This window comes from Leptinotarsa decemlineata, unplaced genomic scaffold (assembly GCF_025532065.1).
Source record: "Leptinotarsa decemlineata unplaced genomic scaffold, Ldec_3_MD MMD2_P_RNA_scaffold_4, whole genome shotgun sequence".
In the NCBI taxonomy this organism is placed as follows: domain Eukaryota; kingdom Metazoa; phylum Arthropoda; class Insecta; order Coleoptera; family Chrysomelidae; genus Leptinotarsa; species Leptinotarsa decemlineata.
Genome location: NW_027412531.1, coordinates 4,307,668 through 4,333,252, shown reverse-complemented (window position 1 = coordinate 4,333,252; position 25,585 = coordinate 4,307,668). Strand labels below are relative to the sequence as shown.

At 35.8% G+C, this 25,585-nt stretch overlaps 1 protein-coding gene across 4 annotated transcripts in view; it reads right to left on the bottom strand.

The window, feature by feature from the left end:
- Positions 1–366: 366 nt before the first annotated feature.
- Positions 367–25,585, bottom strand: part of LOC141487571 (uncharacterized) — a 96,284-nt gene continuing 71,065 nt past the window's right edge. For all 4 annotated transcript variants that reach the window (XM_074186702.1, XM_074186703.1, XM_074186700.1 and 1 more), the window contains exons 8-10: positions 13,872–14,070; positions 4,529–4,690; positions 367–1,635 (exon numbers count right to left, since the gene is read on the bottom strand). In XM_074186702.1, coding sequence (XP_074042803.1) covers positions 4,529–4,690; positions 13,872–14,070 — 361 coding nt within the window. In that variant the 3' untranslated portion in view covers positions 367–1,635. The remainder of the gene's footprint in view (positions 1,636–4,528; positions 4,691–13,871; positions 14,071–25,585) is intronic.

The following is a 25,585-nucleotide window of genomic DNA, read 5'->3' as shown; positions in this document are numbered from 1 at the left end:
CGATAACTTCAACTATTAACAATACAGGTTACTTCGACTATACCTCGAGTGTATTTCCATTTGCTTGACAATGAGCCCGATCTAGTTCTATTATATGTAAACTTTTTACTAACTTATGCTAAATTTTAGAATCCTAGTTTTAGACCAGTTTTGTCAACAGAGTTTTATATTCTTCTACAATAAAGCATTTATTGGTTGATTGAAAATTTGTTCTAGTTGTCACAGAAGGCATCGATCAAGGTCACTTTCTCTCGGATTTTCCTTTTTGGAGTGAGCAAAGCAGTTCATATTTTCTAGTGAAATTCAGCAGTCGAGTAAAAAAAAATTATTATTTTCATCTTGAAAATTGAAGAAAAACAAATATACTTCTGAATGTTTAAAGTTTATTTCGAATACACATATTCAGAGTACATTTTGATGATAGTATCATCAGGCAGTTGAAATCTAATAAATAAGGTATAAAAGAGTATTTATTTGCTTACAAATATTTTTGGTCATTTTTTCACAATTAAATGATAAGTAGGACTAGAAATATATATAAAGAAATGAAAAATTATTCATTTTTGGAATAAAAAAGGAAAATAATATATACTAAGTATATAGAAGTTACAGTTGTGTTCTAAACAGTCAATATACTCCAATAGTGTTCAGAAGCTCTATGATTGAAAAAAAAGGTTTTAAAATGAAATAAAATAGATAATTTACCTTCATTTTATATCAATGGTTTGTATGCCACCAGTTTGAGAAGAAAGTTTTCAACACAAGGTTTATTTCAAAAGTGCATTTTCTGGAGGGTAGCTAAAACTAAAAATAGTCAACAGGTAACAGGTGTAGGTTATGTTGAAAGAAATAAAAAGATTACAGCTTGACAGAACCAAATTCTTCTTATCATGTGTAAATTTAAATGAATTTACAGTTAGAAAAGATAAAAACTTGTTCGAATCTAAAAAAAGGTCTAGATAAAATCGGTAAAATAAATAATGTGAAAAACAATAACAAACAAAACAAAACGGAAAGAAAAAATGAGACTTTGATACTTTCTACGATTGCTCTAACCACCTAGACATTATGAAAAGTATATTAGGGTTATCAAGTACCCCCAGGTGAAAGTAAATCGGTTATTTCTAGATACCATTCATATGAGGAAAATATCTTCTTCCAGCAGGGTAAAGAAATTCATTAATTAAAAAATTCTCTTGAGTAGACAAATGCACAAAACAGTCCAAATAAAAAAAATGCATAAAACAGGCATTATGTGACTAGAGTATGAATTTCTGAATATTTTCAAATTTAATTCATGGAAATGATTAGTTTCCATTAATTGTTCTTGAACTAATGTTTACAAGAATTCAAGAACAGGGTTGAAAAATAGCAACTAAATAGGTACATAAGAATGAAGTGAAGAAATGTTGAATAAAAAAGGCCGAACCACCACTTGAAAACATTGATAGTTACTTTAAGACAAATGTTATTCCTTGTTTTTAAAAATATCTAAAAATACATACAGTTTTTAGTTGTGGCAGTGAACATTGAAGGGTTGAAGTTAATGATAATCGCAATGGCAGAATAAAGTTGACCGCTCTCAGTTAGAATATTTAAAGAACACGCTTTCCATCAACCAAGTGTGTGCTTTTCCTAAAACAAAAATTAAAATGAAGTTCCCGTCTAATTTATCCAAAAAAAGGTATTGTTTGTTCAAATGCACAATAAAAATAACTTTAACTCTGATCGATTTTCGAATGTATATGTATTAATATCATAAGAAATAGAACATTATTTATAAAAATCAAAAATACTTTTCATATACCTTGATGAAACCAAAATTTTGTATAATGGGTCCATAATACACGAGAACCATTATGGTATAGTCTATCCATTCCCAATTGGAACAGCAATAAAAATAAGAGTACAGTCATAAACATTTCTTGCCTGTGGCCCCTAGTCGCCCAGATAGTTAGTAAACGTGCTATCAAATGTAGTTGAGGAATAAAGGCTCGGCTAGCTGGACTGGCTGAATACTAATTTTTTGTCCGTTTCACAATATTTCTTTATCAGTTCCATGTGTTCGTGGGGTTAGGTGAGGTAGTGAGTGATATTTTTTCACTCGACGCGCGTTTCGCTAACAGGGTTAGCATCTTCAGAAGAAGCAAACTGATACTGAATCTAAGGACAAGGGTGAGCTGTTTATATACCTAAAGTTTTTTGGTCCGATGTGGACTTTGTTTGTTAAATGATGATTATCCCAATTGATTTTTCGGTAATTAACTAGTGGAACCACTATCTGCATATTAATTTGTCAACAATAGATTAAAAAGCTTACAAATTAATTTGCAGGTAGTGGTTCCACTAGTTAATTACCGAAAAATCAATTAGGATAATCATCATTTAACAAACAAAGTCCACATCGGACCAAAAAACTTCAGGTATATAAACAGCTAACCCTTGTCTTCAGATTCAGTATCAATTTGCTTCTCCTGAAGATGCTAACCTTGTTAGCGAAACGCGCGTCGAGTGCAAAAGTATCAGATTGGTGTTGGGGTAATTGATCTCTAGAAAAAGTTTACAACTTTTACACCAAAGGTTTCAATCTCATCGTTTAAACCGATTTTTGTGAAAATCTTAGTGTTTTGGGTACTTTCATCAATATGGCTTTCTGGAGACCTTTTGAAACAAATGATAATATTACGTGTGACGAATCTGTGTCAATCGACAGGGATCCGGAATTTGAAAATAGGAATTTACATATTCAAGTTCAGCGAGTAATTTTGAATTCTCATGAATGCTTGAAGAATGAAAACTGTCACACTTCACAGAATAGAATAAGCGAGTTAACGAAACTATCTCGTTCAACAGTTCTTTGAGTCATTAAAATGGGGGATGTCATTGACCATGCAATGAAACGAAAACAAAGGAATAAAAAAATCGCAAACGTTGACGGTGATACAAAAGATGTGATTCGGCGAACAATTTATGGCGTATACAAAAAAATGAAGTACCAACCTTGGAAATGATTTGGTATAAATTACTCGACTATCCCGATTACAATTACAAATCTTTAGAAACTCTACGAGGTGTCTTATTGTCTTGTAGTTTCAAATATAAAAAATTGAACAATCGGATGGTCATAATGGAATCGACACGCATTGTTCAACTCCGACAAGAATAGTTAAGGCGAATGAAAAGCTACCGAGAATCCAGCAGACATATAATCTACCTCGACGAAACTTGGTTTGACACCCATGATGTTATCAAATATGGCTGGGTAGGCGAAACCAAGTATTGTGCTTTGAACACACCTTCTTCAAGGGGAAACGTGTTATAATTTTGCATGCCGGGAATGAAAATGGTTTCGTACCTAACGCTTTGCTTCTGTCGACCAAAAATATAAAAGATTCGTCTGCTGATTACCACGAAGATATGACTGTGGCTTTATTCGAAACCTGGTTCAGTGAGCAGCTTCTCCCAAATATTCCTCCAAACTTGGTTATTCTTGTGGATAACGCATCATATCATTCTCGGTTATTGACTACAATACCAAACAATAACACAAAATAGCAGATATTGTTGATTTCATGCCAAATCATGACATGGAAATACCCGAAAAGATTCCAAGGAAAAAGGTATTACTGGCGACCATAAAACAAGGTAATTTCAAAAAAGAGTATATTATTGATTCAATGTGTGAACTACGTAGTCATATTCTCTTACGTTTGCCTCCATACTATTGTGTGTTCAATCCAATTGAAATGCTTTGGGCCACAATGAAAGAAAGCTTGCGGAAATGTAATCAGTCACCGACTTTGAATGCTGTAGTGCTTGACAATATAAGGCGAGTGGTGAATGAAGTAGGTAATAGTGATGTGTGGAAGAACGTTGTGGTCCACGTTATAATAGAAAAGAACAAATAATATGTTCAAAGTTCCATAAATCCGATCGTTATTCAACCTGATGATGATTCCACCTCATCCGAATATAGCGAAGAATAATTTTGATTTTTCTAGCAATTTTGTTGGCCTCTATTATTTTGTAAATATATGTTTGAAAAGAATTCGGTGTGATTATTTGTGTTTTTATTGTATTTTAGAGTTTTCGACTCGGAAATCAACTACCTTAAATTTTGAAGTTTTTCATAATTACCCATGGTAGAAAAATTCAGTTGAGATAACTTTTTCATGGGGTGATCAATTGCTATGATTGTAAGAATAAGTAACTGAAAAACTACCACTGAAAAATAATATGCTGACGCCTATGTCGAGGCGAGAATTCCTTCTCTGTACTGTTCCAATTGGTATTGGAAATACTATAAGACCAAAGACTGTTCAACTGATTTGATTTTATTGAATTTTCACCAGTGTCATCTTTTTGAACCCCGGTCAAATTCTTTATGACTAACAAACTCAAATTTTTATATTTTGAGAAATTGTATATATAATTTTAAAAATAAATTGAGATAACTTGTAGCTAGTTTAAAAATAATTAGTATCAATGACGAGGATTGTAAAATTGAAAAGATATGAAGAAAACTTACCTATGTTGGTTTGGGATAGTAATTGCCACTACTTTTTTCTGTTTGCGGATCATCATTATCACTATCATCTAGAAGTTCATTTGATTCAGGCAGTCGAATAAATGGCAGGTGTTCACTTCCACTCCACATGGAATATAAGTTCGTATGGAGTCTTATGCCTTCCTTTGAAACAAAATGAAAACAAAGTAGTGAATAATGTGCACAATTCTTTATTCTGCAATTTTTGAATGGGGTAATATGCAATACAAAACTTTATAAAGAAGACAATTCAATATTTTAAAGAAAAGATTAGCTGTCTACCGGGGTTCAAGAATGTGCTGAAAGTTACAATGAACCATTTCGGAGATGATGTCCAGCACGTAGAGAATTCCCGGACTGGAAATCAGATTTAGTTGAGACATGACAGTTGAAGTGGTGTATACAGTGCATTTTTTTAATGTCCCCTCCCTTTCATTTTTTGAACGGGTCAACTCAAAAAATTCAAATTTGGGATTATAAAATTAATGCATGAATACTTTATTTTGAAGTGAAATTGACAGATTAAACTTTCAAGATGGCGACTGGGCGCCATCTGGGAAAAAAATTAAATGGAAAGGGAGGTCTTGTGAAACATCTTTTTGAAGCTCCTGACAAATGCTTTGAACCCTAGAATATAATGACAATATCTTCAACTACTACAAAATGACGGAACTTTTAATAATTGCCTGAAGACAAACCCATTAATATTGATATTTCTAGAAATATTCCTTTTTATCTGTCATATGCCAATTCCAACAACCCCTTAAGGTTTGTTAAGTTATTTTTTGTTAATAAAAACGACAAAAAATGTCAGTAAGACAATGAACTTCATTGGTCAGTTAAAATATTCTCATTTAGTTTTCGGTTTTACTAGTAGAAAGGTACCACGTCAACAATATCTAAAATATCAACAGGGGAACTGTTAGGGAATCCTAATGAATTCGATAAGGATTTTGTATTCTAACAAGATGGTGCACCACCACACTACTCCAGAAAAGTAAGAAACTATTGGCATACTATCTTATTAGTCAATGGGCTATGCTTGAAGACTGGCAGTAAACAAATCTAAAGCAAATGGAACTTCAAACGTTCAAGCCAGTCTCTATATACCTACACAGTAGGTTTAATGGACTGACGCCTATCAGAAAACAACTACTCCCCTGGCTAATACCACGAAGGGCGCCTGTCTGATATAATCCAACGCCCTTCGTGGTATTGAAGTTCCATTTGCTTTAGATTTTTTTATTGGCATACTTTTCTCGGTCGTTGGATTGGCCGTCGAGGTACTACAGAATGGCCAGCCGCTCATCAGACTTGACACCTTTGGACTTTTTAATGGAGCTATTTGAAAATGTTCGGCGTGAAATATCGGACAGGCTGTTCATATGTCAAGAAGTTCAAGGCAACCATTTCGAGTATCTTCTGACCCGACCTCAAGCTTATTACCTCATATTATGGGAAAAAGTTGTTTATTTTGACGAGATCCACCTCATACTTAGTTTTTGTAATGTCTCAGCAACTTCACTTAGCGCCCTAGGAGCTAAGTAATATGCATCGATATAGAATATTGTAAATATCTCGAAAACGATCACCTCCAGCGTTGTTGAGGAGGTGTTCCTTTTTTACTTGGAAAAGGTGTGGGAATTAGTTTTTTTCATGAAAAGTACCAAAAGTTTACTGTCAAAAAAGTTAGGGCAATTTGAAATGAATAATGACAGCGTACGCAGCGCCCTCTAGATGTTACATGAAAATGAATACGAAATTATAATTTCCCACGCCAAAAAAACCCCGGGTACCAAATTTCGGCAAATAACTTTTTGCAAAAGTTTTTTTCAAAAAGCGAACAAAAAAATTAAATTTCAACACCACGTATCTCGAAGCTTTTTCGGATAAAGTTCATATAAACTTTTTTTCTTAAAACTGTCTCAGGAATACGTCACTTGAATATTTTAACGTACTCATGTAACACCCTGTATAATAAAAAATCTGCGAGATACTTTATCATCAGACATTCTGAAATTATTATGTTTTGGGATGGTTCAGTTCACCCTGCAGTATGGCTTGATCTATTGGGGGACCTCTTGTCACTTTGAATGGGCATTTGTATCTCAAAGAAGGATAATACGAACAATGTGCCATGCTCATTTAACCAAAACATGTAAACTTCAAATACTAACCCTTCCCTTGTATATTTTTGAGCTGATTATGTACATTAAAAAAGACTAAAATGAAATAATGAGGAATGAGCACACTCATATGTATAATACTAGTATATATTTTGGGAAAGAATGGTTTTGGCTTTCTACTTCTTCATCTTGATATAAAAAATGTGGGACTCTTTCAAAGAAAGGAAGGAAGATGTGTAGATCATGCAAAGAAATAACTTTCAGACACATCTGTATCTGTAGAGCAGGGAGGGTGAGTGTAGACTCACAGCACTCAGGCCACATGTGACCCATTGTACATCCTCCCAAGGAGTTGTCCTCCTAGGTCATCGTCCATCCTGTCCTTTCCAGGAAGGTGGACAGGTCACTGGGAGACATCTCCTTTATATCGGCAGGTGTAGGCCAAGACTCGCCGAACACACACTCTCTTATTGACGATAACTCCGGGCACTCGCACAGGACATGCCTGACAGTCTCATCTTCCTGTTCACACATTCTGCATAGAGGTGTGTTCACTAGCCCCATATTATGGAGTTGTTTCCTTAGTTGACAGTGGCCAGTTAGAAATCCTACTGTTAGGCGTAGATTTTTCCTGGTCATTGCCAGATATTTCTTCGGCGCCAGCTTCCCAGGGTCGCTCAAGGTGATCCTGGCAAGATTACATCCTTTGATTCCATTCCATCTCGTTAAAGATTGAGCATGAGTGTAACATTTGACTTGTTCCGCAATTGTCGAAGTCATCAGGCCGTAGGTGCCACTGGGTCCTAAAATTCTTAGTCCAGCCGCTTCCTTGGCTAAAGAGTCGGCAATGCGATTACCTTTACTCCTGTCGTGCCCTTTAACCCACCTCAGAATAATGTTATTATCTACCGAGGCTTTGGCTAAATCTTGGTGACACTCTAGTACCAGCCCTGAAGTTATACGTTGTCTGTTCAAGGCTAATACGGCTTGTCTGCTATCAGTGCAGATTGTTGATGTTTTTGTCAAAAATTCCTTTCCTGGTTATTTCTTTTGTGGCGATTGAGATACCAGCCAGTTCTGTTTGGACCACGCTGGTATTTCTTCCCATTCCCCACTTAATTCTTAGGCTTAGTGATCTGGAGTACACTCCACACGGTTTTTGAGCCGTCTGTATGAATCCGTATTGCATTTGTATCATCTGAATCTATGTTCTGCTTAATTTGTATTTTGTAGGGTTTATTAAACACAAACCTGGGTTGCAGCAGAGGTTGCGCAGTAAGTGCTTTCCGCCATAGGCCCAGCCTCAATTGACCCATTCCTACTTCGAGGTTTACACCAGCCGTGCGCAATCGTACCATGGCCATTAACGCAACCTCCTTAACGTACAAATCCAGAGGGGTCAGACCCGTGATTAATTCCATTGCCGCGGTTGGTGTTGTTCTCATGGCTCCTGTGATGTTTAAACAAGCCAGTTACTGTATTTGATATAATTTTTGGATGGCCGTTGCTTGTAGAACTTTCGGTCCACATGCAATGGCTCCATACGTTAACATAGGTCTTATTATTGCAGTGTAGATCCAGGTGACCACACGGGGTGAAAGACCCCATGCGCGTCCCACTGTCCTCCGACATTGCTCATAAGCCACGTATGCTCTTTTTGCACTACTATGTAGATGAGAGTTCCATGTTAGCTTCCTGTCGAGGATAATACCAAGGTATTTTACCTCTTCAGAGAAGTTTAGTTTGCTTTTGAAGATTTCGGGAGGTTTTAAGCCCGTTAAACTTCTTTTTCTGGTGAAACGGACCATCTCAGTCTTCTTGGGATTGATCGACAGTGAGTGTTCCTTACACCATGTTTCTATTAATTTGAGTCCATCCTGCGCTCTATCGCACAGTGTGTTTACAAATTTGCCAGTCTGCAAGATAACTATGTCATCTGCGTATGCAATTGTGTAGAATCCATTTTTGTTAAAGTGATTAATCAGGGTATCCAGAACTGTGTTCCAGAGAAGGGGTGATAAGACCCCTCCCTGTGGACATTCCCTCATGACCAGTCCTTTCACTGTGATGTCTTCTACATTAATACTTATTGCTTTACTAGAGAGCATCTTTAGTATCCATTCTCCTACTACCAGGGGTACATTCCTGGAGTGTAGTTGCTGGGTAACTGTTGGAAAGGTTGTTTTATCAAACGCTCCCTCCATATCTATGAATATACCTAGGGTGGATTCTTTGATGTCCAATGATATCACTATTCTGCCAACCATATGGTGAAGGGCCAAATCAGTAGACCTTCCCGGAGTATATGCATGCTGATTTGGATGAAGTGGGTTGTGAACTAGTACTTCATCTCTTATGTATCGCTCACATAGCCTCTCCTTGGTTTTTAAGAAAAACGATGTGAGACTAATTGATCGGAATGCTTTTGGTAGGGTGCAGTCCATCCTACCTGGTTTGGTTATAAATACTACTCTTACTTCTCTCCACTTACTGGGAATATACCTCAGAGCCAGAGAGGCTCTGAATATTCCAACCAGGTGCGGCATAAGAGTGTCCAGTCCCCACTGAAGTAGGGCTGGTCTTATACCGTCGGATCCTGGTGACTTGAAGGGGGAAAAGCCCGATATAGCCCATCTTATTTTGTCCTCATCAATTACTGCACTAGCAGATTGCCTGTCGTATTGTGAGGGTGTTGTTGGTACATCCGTCCAGTTCGTCGTTCCAGGAAAGACAGAACCTGGGAAGTGAGTTTCCATAAGAATCTCAAGCACTCTCCTGGAGGTTAGCGGCTTTGTCGCCATTTTCCCTCGTCAGGATTCCGATACTCTTATGGTGGTCATTTGAGAGTGCCTAGAAGCTGCCTCACAATAGGCTCTCCAGGCTTCTCTTTGCTTTCGTCTGCAGACTTTTTTGAACTCTCTGAGGTTGGCTTGATATATACCCCAATCCTTCTTGTACGTTTTGCCTTGTCGTTCTCGCCGTCTTCCTGAGGTGTTCCAATTCAGGGCACCCCCATGTGTTGGTTGTGCCATCTGTTTGAACCATCCTCATTGGACAGAACTTTCAGACACAAACTATAAGAAAGCCCTCCTGAAACAGCTATTTTCATATAAATTATGAATTACACGAAAGAAAAATACTTTCGAAACAAATACTTTAATATGAACGCTGAATTGAACAAAAAAACATATTTTGTTCATTCCGATTGTATTCCAAACATCATTTGCACAATATAATTAATGAAAGAAGTGACAGTGTCCCATGTATGTGAAATTTTACTTCTTTCATTAATTATATTGTGTAGGAATCCTGTGAATGACATCTGATTCGATTGCATTACGAATTTTTGGAATACAATCGGAATAGCAAAAAAATATGAATTATCGTTTAATTCAGCGTTCATATAAACCAATTTCGATTGGACAAATATCAAAATTATCATCAATCGCTTACTTGATCTATAATATTGAGAAGATTTTAAATAAAGGACAACTTATCATGTACCATCATTCCGAATTTGAATTTCGACTAAGATATAGTATTTATTTTTGGGTTAGTTTAGGTTAGGTCCGAAGTGAGTCGGTCTATTCGACCCTCCACCGCAACCCGCAAGGGTTTATTGTGGCTCACACCTAATCACACTCGACCAAATAAACCCAGCTTCTTAACGAAGCTGGTTAGTTTGTATGGTGGGTGGTCTTTCAGGTCAGATGGTAAGAAAACGGCTCTGGCGAACTCTAAAAACCTGATTAGGCACAAAGTATATGCTATGCTGTTTCTTCGTTAATGAAGTAGTCGGATAGTCAAGGTGCAAGATTCCCACCTTGATACCCTCAACAACCTTCCCATATGAGGGTTTTTGCACGCCAGCTACACCTGACGATGCCTTAGATTCAACCGTGCAGGGCTTTTTCGCCTCTGGTTTTGGTGAATCATCACTTGATCGCAAACGTTTGCTAACCTGCTCATGGGGGGTTTGTTCCTCCACCTGAGACAGATTCTGCGTACGCCGCTCAACAATTTGGTGCAGGACAGTTTCATAAATACGTCTGACGGTTTTCCTACAACACCACAATATCTTAAGTGAAAGCTAGTATGGTTTTCAAGGCAATAAAAATACGCACGATGCCATCTTTTCACTTCTTTATGATATTTATTCAAAGTTCAATTCTGGTAATGTAGCAGCTGCGGTCTTTTGTGATCTTTCTAAGTCGTTTGATTGCGTTGGTCATAAGATCTTGGAGGTGCTTCCTTTCAGGAAGAAATCAAATGGTAAGAACAACAGGACTTTTGATATTTTGTGTGGTGTTTCACAAGGATCAGTTTTTGGGACCCATCTTATTCTTATTATATGTCAATGATACTGTAAATAAGAGCATTTCTGGAAATTTCACTCTTTTCGCTGATGACACGACGATATTGTGGAACAACAAGAACTCAAATGATTTACACAATGCAATATCTACTGATATGAAAAAAAATCAAGGAGTGGTGTGATGCTAATTTGCTATGCTTCGATATCACTAAAACAAACATTTTATCATTCAGATGTGCTCTTGATGATCTTGATTTGGTGATAACTTAGTGATCAAGAACGAGAACCAATCTAAATTTCTAGGTATTCACATTGACAATAAGCTCAAATTTATTGAACATATCGAACAACTCAAAAGTAAAATTTGTTCTGGATGTTATGCAGTGAGAGTAACTTCAATAAATTTGGGAATCAAAACTGCCAGAATGGTGTATTATGCCCTTGTTGAATCCCACCTACGTTATGGAATACCGTTTTGGGGAGTATGCAATTCATCAGCACTTCTGTCTGTATTATTACTGCAGAAACGGGCTATCAGGTATATGTGTAAGATCAAACCTCGTGATTCGTGCAGACACAAATTCGTTAAGCAAAAGATTTTAACAGTGATTGCTTCGTTCACTTTGGAATCAGTTTGCCTCATTTACAAAAATATCTCCCTATTTGAGGCTTCATGCCATTCTTATAGCACTCGTTCCACCGCGTTGAAATTGCCAATTCCTTTAACAAATTTGGTTAAGAATTCTATTTATTACAATGGGGTCAAGTTGTTTAATCACTTGCCCTCAGATATAAGACAGACAAATTTGACCAACAAAACATTTAGAATAAGAGTAAAATAATTTTTAGCTAATAGACCCTATTATGATTTGCAAGAGTTCTGAAATGACAAAATGTGCATATTTGAATTTAGGTTATATAAGATTTTTGTTTATATTCTTGTTTGGATATAAATGTTTGATTGTCTGGTGCAATGGGTGTGTTTATTCATGTAATATTATACATGTATATATGTTTATGTCTATTATAAGTGTTGATAATATTTTTAAACAAGTCTGTACACAACCATGTTGATACAAAATTTCGGCATTGAACTATAGTGTATGTTCTAACATTACTTTTTTGTAGGTGTTTTTATATTCACATTTTATATTTCTATTTTTTCATTTATATTTATTTTTCACAAGCTTTGTCCACAAGATTTATTCTTAATGACAATAAAGTATATTATTATTATTATTATAAAGTACCCCGATCTGAGGAGAGGACTCAGTCGTTTCCTGGCTGCACCACCAAACCTTTTTTTTGGTTCAGTTATTGGATCAGGGGTTGAAGATTGAGAAGCTAAATTTACAGGGAGGTTAGTTGGAGTCTCAAGCTCGACGTCCATCTCCTATGAAAAACAGAGTTTTAAAATGTTTCGAAATGGAAGGACTCCACTTTGAACATTTATTGCGGCAATATTTTTTTTGGGTACCTATATAAATTACTTCATTTCAATTTTCATTACAATTATAGTGTTCGTTTCGGATGTTATTATTGCTATCATTTCTTTTTCTGCTTATTAAAACACATATAATATATTTTTGATGTATATATATTTCAAATAATCATAAAAGGTTTTCTTATTAAAAGTTCATTGTAGAAAACGCTCAGAGCAATGGAAAAAATATGAATAAGTACCTAAAAATGAAAAAAAAAACTCTCGAAAAACTCTACGATACATAGGGAGACGTGAAAGTTGCTATTATGTTTTTATTCAACTCAGTCAACCAATTTCCAGGGCCGTAATTTAAAAGGGAATAATTCACACAATTATAATCGAACTTTACCGAAACATCCCGAAATATAAAAATGAATTTAATTTCTCAGTATGAAGTGAACGTCTACGATCCAAAAAATACAGGTCCGTATTCAAAAATTAAAAGATGGGGGTGGCCCAAGTCAGATGACACCCTGTATAAAAGATTCATTGATATATTCTAATAGTCCACATCAAGTGCCAATAGCAAAATGTGGACATATTTTCAATATGACTGCGAATAAAGAGGATATAGGCAAAAATATAATTTGGGATTTTTTGGTTTTTCCTGTATATCTCCAGAACCAAAAGAGCTATATTCGATTTCTTCACATAATTGAATAGGTCTCTGAAATACACAACTTTGCCACAATTTAACCGCCACAATTTAACCCAATGTACAGAAACGAATTTGAATAGCCCTGTATATTCGTTTTTGACTTATAGGGGGGGTTAAGTTCTCGTTGGGACGCCCTGTATATATATTTTTTCATTTATTTTATAATAAAATGATTTTTCATTATCTGAGATTTACATTTACTGAATAAACACTGAATTTTTATGTTGACCTCTTTATATCGACATTTTTCAAAATAAGTTTCAATATTGTTCATTACATTTGTTATTTGGATTTACGATTTACACATGCGATATGCAATTTCAATAGACATTTGTAAATGCAGCCTAAATAGATAAAACTGTAACGAACCTGAAGTCGCCCCGGACCGATATGCCATCGAACAAACACATGATATCACTGCAAAAGAATGCAGTCGGGAATCGCCGGTAAAACTCTAGAACCGAATCGACTACAGATGTCTAGAAAGGACTGTTACCGATATAAGTACTTCTTCCCGACCCAAGAGGGCAGTAAAGAAAGTGAATCGAGCGGCTAAACAAGAAATTCAAATAGTGCAAATAAATTAAGCGTTAGTTGCTAAGTGTTGTAATACATAAATTAGTTTGTGATTAGTGAAATATTGTTGGAAATAAATTTGTTTGAGACATTAATTTGTCACAAAGCGATACTTATACTACTATTACTATCCGTGTACTACTGTCAGATCGGGTTAATAAACTTACCGGTCCACTAACTTCACCAGCTGATCCCTTTTCAGAGGAACTAGTATTTGATCGACTATGGATAGACAAACAAGAAGAGGAGTCTGTAGAAGAGCTGCTTTTCCTTGATGTAAAAGGAAGTACTGGAGGAAACATATCGTAGGTTTCTGTTACAGACATATCACTTGAATGAGGTACATCAACGGACTGCCAATTTCCTCTGAAATTTACAAACATACTAGATAGTTTATAGAAAATTCGTTGGTATTATATCAATAATAATAAAAATGATACATTTATTTTCCCAAAGATTTATTTATTCAATTATTTATTTCTGTATATACACGGGCAAGTCCAATTCAGATATAAGTAGTACACTGCTATGTAGTACTTGATGCAATACAGTGGGTTAAAAGTAAGTTATAACAATAATACAATTCTGAAGTAAGATAACAAATAGATTATTTAAGAAAAAATTGAAATGTATAACAATATGAACTAATATAATTCTTATAGGCAAGTAACACTAAACACAATACAACAACACAAGCAGAGAGTATTAGATGGCTAAGTGAAGAATATGGTTTTCAAAGCGGGATACTGATATATTAAAGATTTGAAGGTTATTTAAAGAGTTGGCCAATCGAAGAGTTCTGGGGATAAAGCTGTTATATGAATAATTAAATCTGTGAAAAAGAAACGTAAAACGTTTGCACCTGTCTAGTTGAACGACTGGGGACATGTAAAGACATTTTGGAGAGAAGCTCGGGACTGATACTCAGTCCGTTGATAATTTTGAATAGAAGTATTAAATGTCTATGTTTTTTGCGAGCCTCAAGAGAAGGTATGTTCAAAATGCATTCCAATGCAGTATAGTCAATGCATATACACGCATCTTGAAGCCAATATATCGCAGGAAATTGTGCTGTACGGCCTCCAGTTTAACTTTTTGTGTAACGTAATGAGGGGACCAAACTGTGGAACAATAATCGAGATGAGATCTAACCAGGGAAAAATAAAGAGATTTAATAGCAGTGAAATCACGAGTGGTTCTCTTTATAAAGCCAAGCATCTTCATAGATTTTTGAATTACAGCGGAAATGTGTGATTTATAGCTACGTGTGGAGTCTAGGATCACACCTAGATCTTTGGTTTCAATAGCAGAGTGTAAAGTCCGATTATTTATACTATATTCGAAAATGATTGGGTGATGTGTTCGATGAAAGCGAAGAATTTGGCATTTGAATGCATTCAAACACATTCCATTTTGCGAACACCAGTTAGATAGGCAATCTATATCGTTTTGTAGACAAAATGTATCAGCTTCACTTTTAATTATTTTGAATCATTTTAAATCGTCGTTGATTAGATCGTTGATAAAAAGGTTAAACAACAGTGGTCCCAAATATGAACCTTGTGGAACACCCGATGTAACTGCGATGGTATGAGAATAGTAATGATTAACTCTAACAATGTGTTCTTTCCGTAAGATAGCTCTAGAGCCACTGCAATATTTGCCCATCAAAACTATATAAACAAAGTTTATGGATCAATAACTCATGATCAACTTTTTCAAAAGCTTTGGAGAAATCAGTGTACACAGAGTCAACCTGCAAACCCTTAGACAGAGCGTCAGACAGAAAATCAACGTAGGTGATCAGACCCAGTTCAGATGACTTTTTGGATGTAAATCCGAATCATAAGTAAGGAGATAAAAAATGATGCTCTCAAAAACTTTAGGAATTGCGCTAAAAATAGAAATTGGACGATAATTACACACGTCGGATTTTCGACCTGACTTATATATTGGGGTGACATGAAGTTTTCCAATAGTCCGGCAATTTGCCAGATGATGGGGAATTATTAAATATATAGAAAAGTGGTCGAGCTGAAATGAAGCTAACTGATTAAACATATAGGAATAGTCACTTATGATCTAAAGCCGCGGTCGGCAACAGGCGGAGCGCGGTCCGTTTACGGACCGCGAAAGGTTGACCCGCGGACCGCCCCAAATATTGTATTATATACCAAGTACATATAAAAATTCGTAGATAAGGTATGAGATACCTTTATCAATTAAAATAACACAAATAAAATCTAACTTAGTACGTATTAAATTGATGGATGTAGCCGTTACAACATGGTAGGAAACCATACTGAAAAAAAGAAATGAAACTTTCTATGTTTTTTACCACTTTTATTTGTAACTAACGTTACTGCAGTTTCGTCCTGTATAATGGAACTCTATGTTTTTCACCACTTTTATTTGTAACTAACGTTACTGCAGTTTCGTCCTGTGTAATGGAACTTTCTATGTTTTTCACCACTTTTATTTGTAACTAACGTTACCGCAGTTTCGTCCTGTATAATGGAACTTTCTATGTTTTTCACCACTTTTATTTGTAACTAACGTTACTGCAGTTTCGTCCTGTATAATCGAACTTTCTATGTTTTTCACCACTTTCATTTGTAACTAACGTTACTGCAGTTTCGTCCTGTATAATCGAACTTTCTATGTTTTTCACCACTTTTATTTGTAACTAACGTTACTGCAGTTTCGTCCTGTATAATGGAACTCTCTATGTTTTTCACCACTTTTATTTGTAACTAATGTTACTGCAGTTTCGTCCTAAAATGAAAAAGTTTATTGTATAAGTTTGAAAATGTCCGTATAGGACGAAACTGCAGTAACGTTAGTTACAAATAAAAGTGGTGAAAAACGTAGAAAGTTTCAATTTTCTTTTCTTCATTAGTACGTATTCTATTTCAAGTTGCCTAGTTAACCTGTTTTGCCTACTACTGATAAGTTTCCTATCTAGCCTGTGTGTGTGTGCGTGTGTGTGTGCGAATCAGACTGATGAGATTTAAATATTTTCAAATCTCTGTTATGCACACGAAACATCGATAGATTGAACTTCGAACCATGCATTCAGGAGCATTCCACAGCGCACCGCGTACTTACCTTACTTTAGCGTGCTTGTTCCTGCTTTGTTTTGTTGAAACAAGCACGACCGCGTATCGAAATCGATAGTGGGGGAGTGGAAAAGCATTGAAAGCAGACTGTCATTCATCAGTCGCAGCACAAACAACGGAGTAACCGAACATTTGTTTTATGATTTCTGTCGTATTCGTTGGTTTGATAAAAAATCTTTCTGTACCTATGTTGATATGGATCCTGAAAAACGAAAAGTCGACAGTGAAAATACAGGGTTTTTGGCAGAATGGATTCAACAATATTTTTTTACGCTGCCTGACAGGCTTCAAGTGGATCCAGTGTGCCTTATATGCAATAAAACTGTCGCTATTGTTAAAATTGTTGAATTGTTCCACAAAAACTTTTCTCTTGGCACTCAGGCTCGTAAAGAAAAAAATCAGACATATCTCAGTTCTTACGAAAAAAGTACAAAATTGCTAGTTGGTTACATGAGCGACCAGGAAAAATCCACAGAAGCAGCATTATGTGTGTGCTGGACGCTTAATAAACACCAGAAACCATTTTCAGATTCTGAGATAGTAAAGGAATGTATGTTGACAGTAGTTACGTCAGTTTTTGAAGAAAAAATCATGTCTCTGCAATTCAAAGTATTCCATTGTCAGCGAGAAGTAATACACCAAGAACTGAAATTTTAGCTGCGGACATTAAAAACACTCTTCTTGAACTTCTGCAAAAGGCACCTTGCTACGCCATAGCACTTGATGAATCATTGTTGATGATGAACAAATGTCAATTTTTGTAAGATTTTTTGACATTGAGTGTCAGATTTTTAGGGAAGATTTGCTAGCAATATTGCCGTTGAAAGGTAACACTCGAGGCCATTGATGATTTTATTACGAAATATAACATCAGTTATGATGGTTTAGCTTTCAACTGACGGGTCCCCAGCAATGATTGGCAAAAAAAAGGTGTACTAAAGAGAATCAGAGATAAAAATTCAGGTCTAATATCGTATCAGTGCATAATTCACCAGGCAGCCCTTTGTGGAAAACTTAGTGCTACACTCAAATAATTGATGGACAACTTGGTCAAGTTGATTGATTTTATGAGATCCCATTCTGCTCTTCAGCACCGACTTTTCAAAGAGTTCTTTTCTGAATGTGATTCTACGTTTTGTGACTTACTACAACACAACAATGTTCGTTGGCTAAGTAAAGGTCAAGTTATTGAACGTTTCTGACTAATAAAAATACATCTACTTTTTGCAAAACTTGGATACGCAGGAAGCCAGAAAGCACTTTTGAGTTTATAAAAAACGAGCGCAATATGCTGGTTGTGGCTTTCCTGAAAGATATTTTAAAATATTTGAATGCGCTCAATACAGAGTTACAAGGAAATGGAAAATTAATTTGTGATCTCATATAAAGCATGTCTGCTTTTAGTCGTAAGCTGGATATCTTTGAAAAAGATATTGGTAAACAAGAATTTATTCTTGGGAAAGTTTTTGGCTTTCTACTACTCCATCTTGATACAAAAAAAAGGGAAGAGGGAATCTTCCAAAGAAAGGAAGGAAGTAATCAATTTGAAAATAAGTAACTCTATACATGGATGTGTAGATCATGCAAAGAAGTAACTTTCATACACAAACTGAAAGAAAGTCCTCCTGAAACAGCTACTTTCATATAAACATTGAATTACACGAAAGAAAAAAATTCTTTCGAAACAAATACTTCTATATGAACACTGAATTATACAGAAGATACTTTTCTCTACTCAGTTTGTATTTCAAACATTTGTTGTGGAGTAAGAATCAGATATCATTCACATGAGTTCTACTTTGAATGAATGGTAATAAATTGCACTTACATGGAACACTGTCACCCTCACTGGTATACACCGATGTTTCGCCTTGAGACACTTGCTCCAAGGCTCTTCAGTACCAAATTGGATAACATTATAGAAAATACACACAATTCATTCATGAATTATGATTTTTTATTGTCACGGAATAAGCTTGATCTACTTATGTCATCGATGACATCGTAATGACATTCATGCACCTATTTGATTTAATCCCAGCCAAGAGGAATCTTATTTGAATTGAATCACTCCTAAAAATATAACCCCTTCAATTCAAATAAGAATTTATTCATTTTCCGACAATTCTTTAATTTAAAAAGGGGACCTCTGAAGAAGACATTGCAGAGTTTGTAAAATTTCTGGCCGATTTTGATAAAAAATTTGCTACAAGATTCCAAGACATTACAGAGATAGGCAAGCTATCTCCGTTTCTTAACGGATATATTTGAAATTGATATTGATGCAGCGGCAAAATGAACAGATGTGGTTGCCAAGTTGTTTAATCTGTCAAAGCCGTCACTTCAAATGGAGATAATTGATTCGCAAGAAGATGTGTCTTTGCAAATGTATAGAACGGTATCTACTGAAGTTTGGGCCAAACATGTCCTAGAAAAATATGAAAATTGTAAAAGACCAGCTATCAATTTGGCCTCTATGTTTTGCTCGACATACATATGTGAAACATCTTTCTCAAAGCTGAATTTTTTGAAAAACAATTATCGTTCAAGATTAACAGACGCTCACCTACAAGACACACTTTGAATTTACTGTTCCTCTCGAGAACCAAACTATAAAAAACTGGTTCGAGACCGTCGGTGTAGTTTCTCACATTAATAAGAGGTCTTGTATGTCTTTTATAATTCAGAATGTGATTTGAAACCAAAATAATATGTAGCGCTTTATTATTAATATTTCTTTTTTTTTCTGGACCCCACCTAGAACTACTTGCCGACCCCTGATCTAAAGAATGAAAAATGTATCCAATGTATAAAAAGTATCGTCGAGGAAGTATGTTCTCAAGAGAGTTTTGAAAATAGAAATATTGGCGGAACTAACTATTTTTAGGGAGTTCAAATATTTATTTATTCAACGGGTAGTCCCAATTACAATTTGTTATAAAAAAATGAATTTGTAAAATCTTAACTGAATGAAAGATAATAAATACCATAAATACATAATACAATATAAAACGCAATAAAAGTTTGTAAAATCTTAAACTGAACTAAAGATAATAAATACATAGCACAATAATGAATTTCACTAGTTCGGACTTCCATTGTCTACTATATAAAATGATTTGAAATCCCTGAAACAAGTAAAAAAGAATAATTAAAAAGAATAGCTGAAGATAACAATTATATTAAGCAACAATAAACCTGAAATGAAATGATAGTGAAATAACCTACAAGTAAAAATATAATAATTGAATAAGTAAAAATTAAAGGAATGAAAAAAGAAAATAATAAAAAAAAGTGTAGAGATTCCAAGTCACGTTAGTTCACGACGTTTCGATTGTTGGTATCTACAATCGTCTTCGGGTGATGACTGGACTGATTCCTCCGAGAGATGACTATTTATAGGTCGTTGAAATACTTTCACTTTCTCTGCTTTCCATTTTCCGCTTCACTGATTCCGTGAGAGATGACCGTTTTGGTGGGAGTTGGCCATTTTTCGTTTGATGATGGGTTTCCATATGTTTCGTATTTCTACGCTGGCCTGACTGAATACGTTGTTGGACAACATGTATGCGGCTTCCTTAAATTTTCTCCTAAACCAATGTTCCTCTCTGTGCAAGATCTCAGCTTGGGACCACTCGATGTTGTGTTGATGGGTCCAAACATGGTCTGCTATTCCTGATTTGCTGGTTTCTCCTCGCTGTGTGTGCTTCTTGTGCTCGGCAATGCGAACATTCAATGGCCTCTTAGTTTCACCAATATAGGATTTTCTGCACTCACAGGGTATCCGGTAAATGCAATTCTTGGAATCGCAGTCCGCGTTTGGGGGCCTGGTTTTCGTGAGGCTGCTACGGATAGTGTTACCGGATCTGAAACAGGTTCTGATGTTGTACTTGGAACCAATTCTTCTTATCCCCTCCGATAATCCTCTGATGTAGGGAAGTGCAAGCACTGGTTGTGACGGCTTCTCTTCCTTGCGAGGCTCCTGCTGTCTTTTAGACAAAGTCTTTTCTACCATCGCTTTGGAGTAGCCATTCCGCTGAAGATCATTTTTGATGATGTCTAGTTCTACTTGATGTGTTTCAGGAAGGCGTCTAGTTCAGTATTCAGTATTCCTAGACGCCTTCCTGAAACACATCAACAGCGTGAGACCTTCCATCACTTTCACAATGGAGAAGGAAATCCACAACGAAATGCCATTCTTAGACGTTTTGGTGAAGAGGACCGACACTAAGTGGGAAACATCTGTATACCGAAAACCCACTCATACGGGACAGTATCTGAACCACGAATCCAACCACCATCAATCGACAAAAAGAGGAATCATCAAGACTCTATTAGACCGTGCTTTTGGGCTCTGTAATACAAAGGAAGGTCTCGAGAAGGAACTAGACATCATATTAGCAGGAATGGATACTCCAAAGCGATGGTAGAAAAGACTTTGGCTAAAAGACAGCAGGAGCCTCGCAAGGAAGAGAAGCCCTACATCAGAGGATTATCGGAGAGGATAAGAAGAATTGGTTCCAAGTACAACATCAGAACCTGTTTCAGATCCGGTAACACTATCCGTAACAGCCTCACGAAAACCAGGCCCCCAAACGCGGACTGCGATTCCAAGAATTGCATTTACCGGATACCCTGTGAGTGCGGAAAATCCTATATTGGTGAAACTAAGAGGCCATTGAATGTTCGCATTGCCGAGCACAAGAAGCACACACAGCGAGGAGAAACCAGCAAATCAGGAATAGCAGACCATGTTTGGACCCATCAACACAACATCGAGTGGTCCCAAGCTGAGATCTTGCACAGAGAGGAACATTGGTTTAGGAGAAAATTTAAGGAAGCCGCATACATGTTGTCCAACAAGGTATTCACCCAGGCCAGCGTAGAAATACGAAACATATGGAAACCCATCATCAAACGGTCATCTCTCACGGAATCAGTGAAGCGGAAAATGGAAAGCAGAGAAAGTGAAAGTATTTCAACGACCTATAAATAGTCATCTCTCGGAGGAATCAGTCCAGTCATCACCCGAAGACGATTGTAGATACCAACAATCGAAACGCCGTGAACTAACTATTATTTTCTTTTTTCATTCCTTTAATTTTTACTTATTCAATTATTATATTTTTACTTGTAGGTTATTTCACTATCATTTCATTTCAGGTTTATTGTTGCTTAATATAATTGTTATCTTCAGCTATTCTTTTTAATTATTCTTTTTTACTTGTTTCAGGGATTTCAAATCATTTTATATAGTAGACAATGGAAGTCCGAACTAGTGAAATTCATCACGAAACATTGTCAATCACCTTCAAACAAATAGCACAATAATAATAATATGATATATAGTATAAAAAGAAAACAATATAATGATGAAATAGTATAGAATAATCAAAGGAAATGTTTCAGGAAATAATGCAAGTCAGTTCAATTTTGATGGTATTTGTGGAGCTGCTAAAGATATTAACCTGTTGATACATATTCCCATTTCTGAGCATTCGAGTGACAGGAGACAAAAAACCATAATTTGTATAGTAGAACGGTATTTTAAATGTTTCGGTACTGACTCTGGTCTGTCTGTTGACATTCAAATTAATTAAAGATCAAATCTCGTCACAGTTGATGTTGCCAGTTAAAATTTTGCTTAAAAAACATACATCTAAAATAATTTTTTTATTCTTTAAAAATAATAGATTCATCTGATCTCTAATGTTGTTGTATGCATATTCTCCCCTTCTTAGACCTAACTTGTATGTACAGATCCTCAGGAAAGTGTTTTGTACAGCTTCAATTTGGTTTATGTGTATCTTATAATATGGGCGTACTCCAATAATGATCTAACTAATGAACAATATAATAACTTGAGAGTGTTCAAACTGAATTCTTTATATGATCTATTGATGAAGCCCAACATCTTGAGTGATTTAGCTATAATTAACTTAGTCACTAAAATAAATTTTAATCCGATAGATAAAACCTCTGAAAACTCTTCTATAAACTTGGAAAGATGATATTCGAACTGGAAGACCGTCGCAGAAGGGCTAACAATTCAATGATGTATAATATCCCAGAATCCTCTTCAACCATTGTTAAGGAGAAAATAGTTCACGATACTAATAAAGTTCGAGAATTTATTGAAGAATTGGGCTTCAATATTGAAGTCATAAAAGTAATTCGGGTCGGCAAATCTAGTAACACTGCTAGAACAATCAAAGTTTTGCTAAAAAATAGTGATAATGTTCTTAATATCTTGAAAAACAAAAATAAAATTCAACATAATATAAAAGTTAGTTCTGACTTAACCATAAGTCAGCGCAATTATTTGAAAGATCTGAGAGAACAACCCAACACTCAACACAAGTTGTAAAAATTAAAGGATTTATATCTCAACAAATCTCTGTTAGCTCAGGAGTTCCACAAGGAAGCCATTTAGGGCCATTCCTATTTAATATCTTTGTCAACGATATCAAAACCAAAATTAGTCATTCTGAAGCATTAATGTTTGCTGATGACTTGAAAATATTCAAAACCACAGTTGACTACGAACATATTCAGAATGACTTTACATCTTTTACTGAATGGTGTGTAGACAATGATATGGATGTGAATGTGTCTAAATGCAAAAGTATGTCTTTTTCTAGATCACTTACTCATTACAACAATATGTATACTATAGCAGGCAAACTATTAGAATCGGTGAAATCCATACGAGATCTTGGTTAGTGGCCTCATTAACGCCAATATTCAGGAGATTTCGGAAGATACAGCAGTAATATTACGTTTCTATCTCCCACCCCCACTCTGAAACACACCCACCTGGAGTAGGGTGTTCCACAAGGTTCTGATCGGATGTCATGAATATTGCAAAAAATTTAGCGCCATAAGAAAATACATGGGATTTTGGGCTCGTATCGGTGTTGTTCATCTACTGATTTGGATTTACCACTGTACGCATGGTAGCTTCTGATTGACCGACTGGATGACAGCAAAAGTGGATGAAGGGGAGTTGGTTTGAAGTCGACTTTGAAGGTCTAAGGCCCAGTCCACACAGAATGGACGTCTGGCAGAGACGAGGCGCGGACCTTTGTCCCCTCCATTCTGTGTGAACTGGACCTGAAGTCGTAAAATCGCTTGAATGGACCTGCACGTGTTCTTCCATAAGGACTAAGAACTCTTGTAGCTATAAGTTCGGTGTATGATTTTTCGTTTGGCTAAGTTGTCTTATCAAATAAATTAGAGTTGGAGGTAGAGTTAACCGAATATATGTGTACAAAAATAAATTTCATTTCTTTATCACTAGCCATACAATTAACTAGTAACAATGTTCTTGCATATCTTTTGTGACAAAATAATCCAAAGAGAATCATTACAGAGTATCAGATTGGAGGCAAACAGCTCTGCAGTATTCCAAGTTGACTTTTTTCCTGATTCAAAAACTGGAGATACGAAGTTATGTTTTCAGTAGACAGAAAAATTCAGTTTCTAGACATTGTCAAAATGAAATATACAGATGCAACAAGATATATGATACTATACCACTTGTTGGAATGTTTATGGTAGTATTGATATGATGACCAGTACTAGTTTTTCCGACAAGGGTTTTCTTTGCTATCAAAAAAATTGTACCTTCAAGTTGATGTTCTTAACAAAAAATTCAAGCAATTTGAAAAATGATCTGATGCTTACGATTCTCCCATGAAAGTATAGCTACCTCATAGTATTATATCATGATACAGAAGGCTGAAAATTTTATTATCGACTTTTCAGGCCTCATGAATAACCTTCTTTTACTTACTTCAAAAGTATTTCTTCTTTTGTGTAATTCAATGTCAAAAGGGCACATTTCCTGAGTTTTTGAAAACAATTGTGATAATTGCTATTCACAAAGGAGGTGATACTCAAGATTCATCTAACTTCAGACCCATCTCTCTTATTCCGACTTTAGGAAAAGTGATAGAGAAGCTCGTAAAAATTCGCCTGATAAAATATCTTGAAGCAAACAAATTAATCAGCAACGAACAACTTGGATTCAGAAATAATAAGAATACGTCTGATGCCATGTTTAATTGTCTAGAAATGGCATACAACAGCATCAATGTAGGCAAAAACGTGGCGGCAGCATTCTCTGATATGACTAAAGCTTTTAACTGTGTCAATCACACATTATTACTACAGAACTCTCCCACTATGGTATCAGACACATGGCCCTGAAGTGGATGGAATCATATTTGACAGGACCAAACCAACTGGTTAAAACTGACCATACCTCCGGATTACTAGTTGATTGGGGGTTACCCCAAGGATCAGTTTTAGGTCCATATCTATTTCTTCTGTATATACATGAACTTTCCCTCTTAGATATATCTGGTTCCTACACTCTATTTGCCGACGACACTACCATTCTATGGCACTCTGAAGATGTGAATTTGCTTCGAAAAAATGTTACAAAACACCTACAAAAAATCAAGTCGTGGTGCGATACAAATTTCAATAAAACAAAATTTCTTACATTTAAATGTTTTCTTCCGGATATAGAATTAGATGCTGACTCTATATCATCTGACAGCAATATAAAATTCTTGGGAGTTAACATAGATACCAATTTGAAATTCACAAATCATGTAACAATTTAAACAAAAAATTATCATCCGGCTGTTTTGCCCTCAGGTCTACAGCTAAAGAGTTAGGTTGTGCTGCTGAAAAAAATGTCTATTTTGCTCTCATTGAGTTAAATTTGAGATATTCAATCCAGTTCTGGGGTT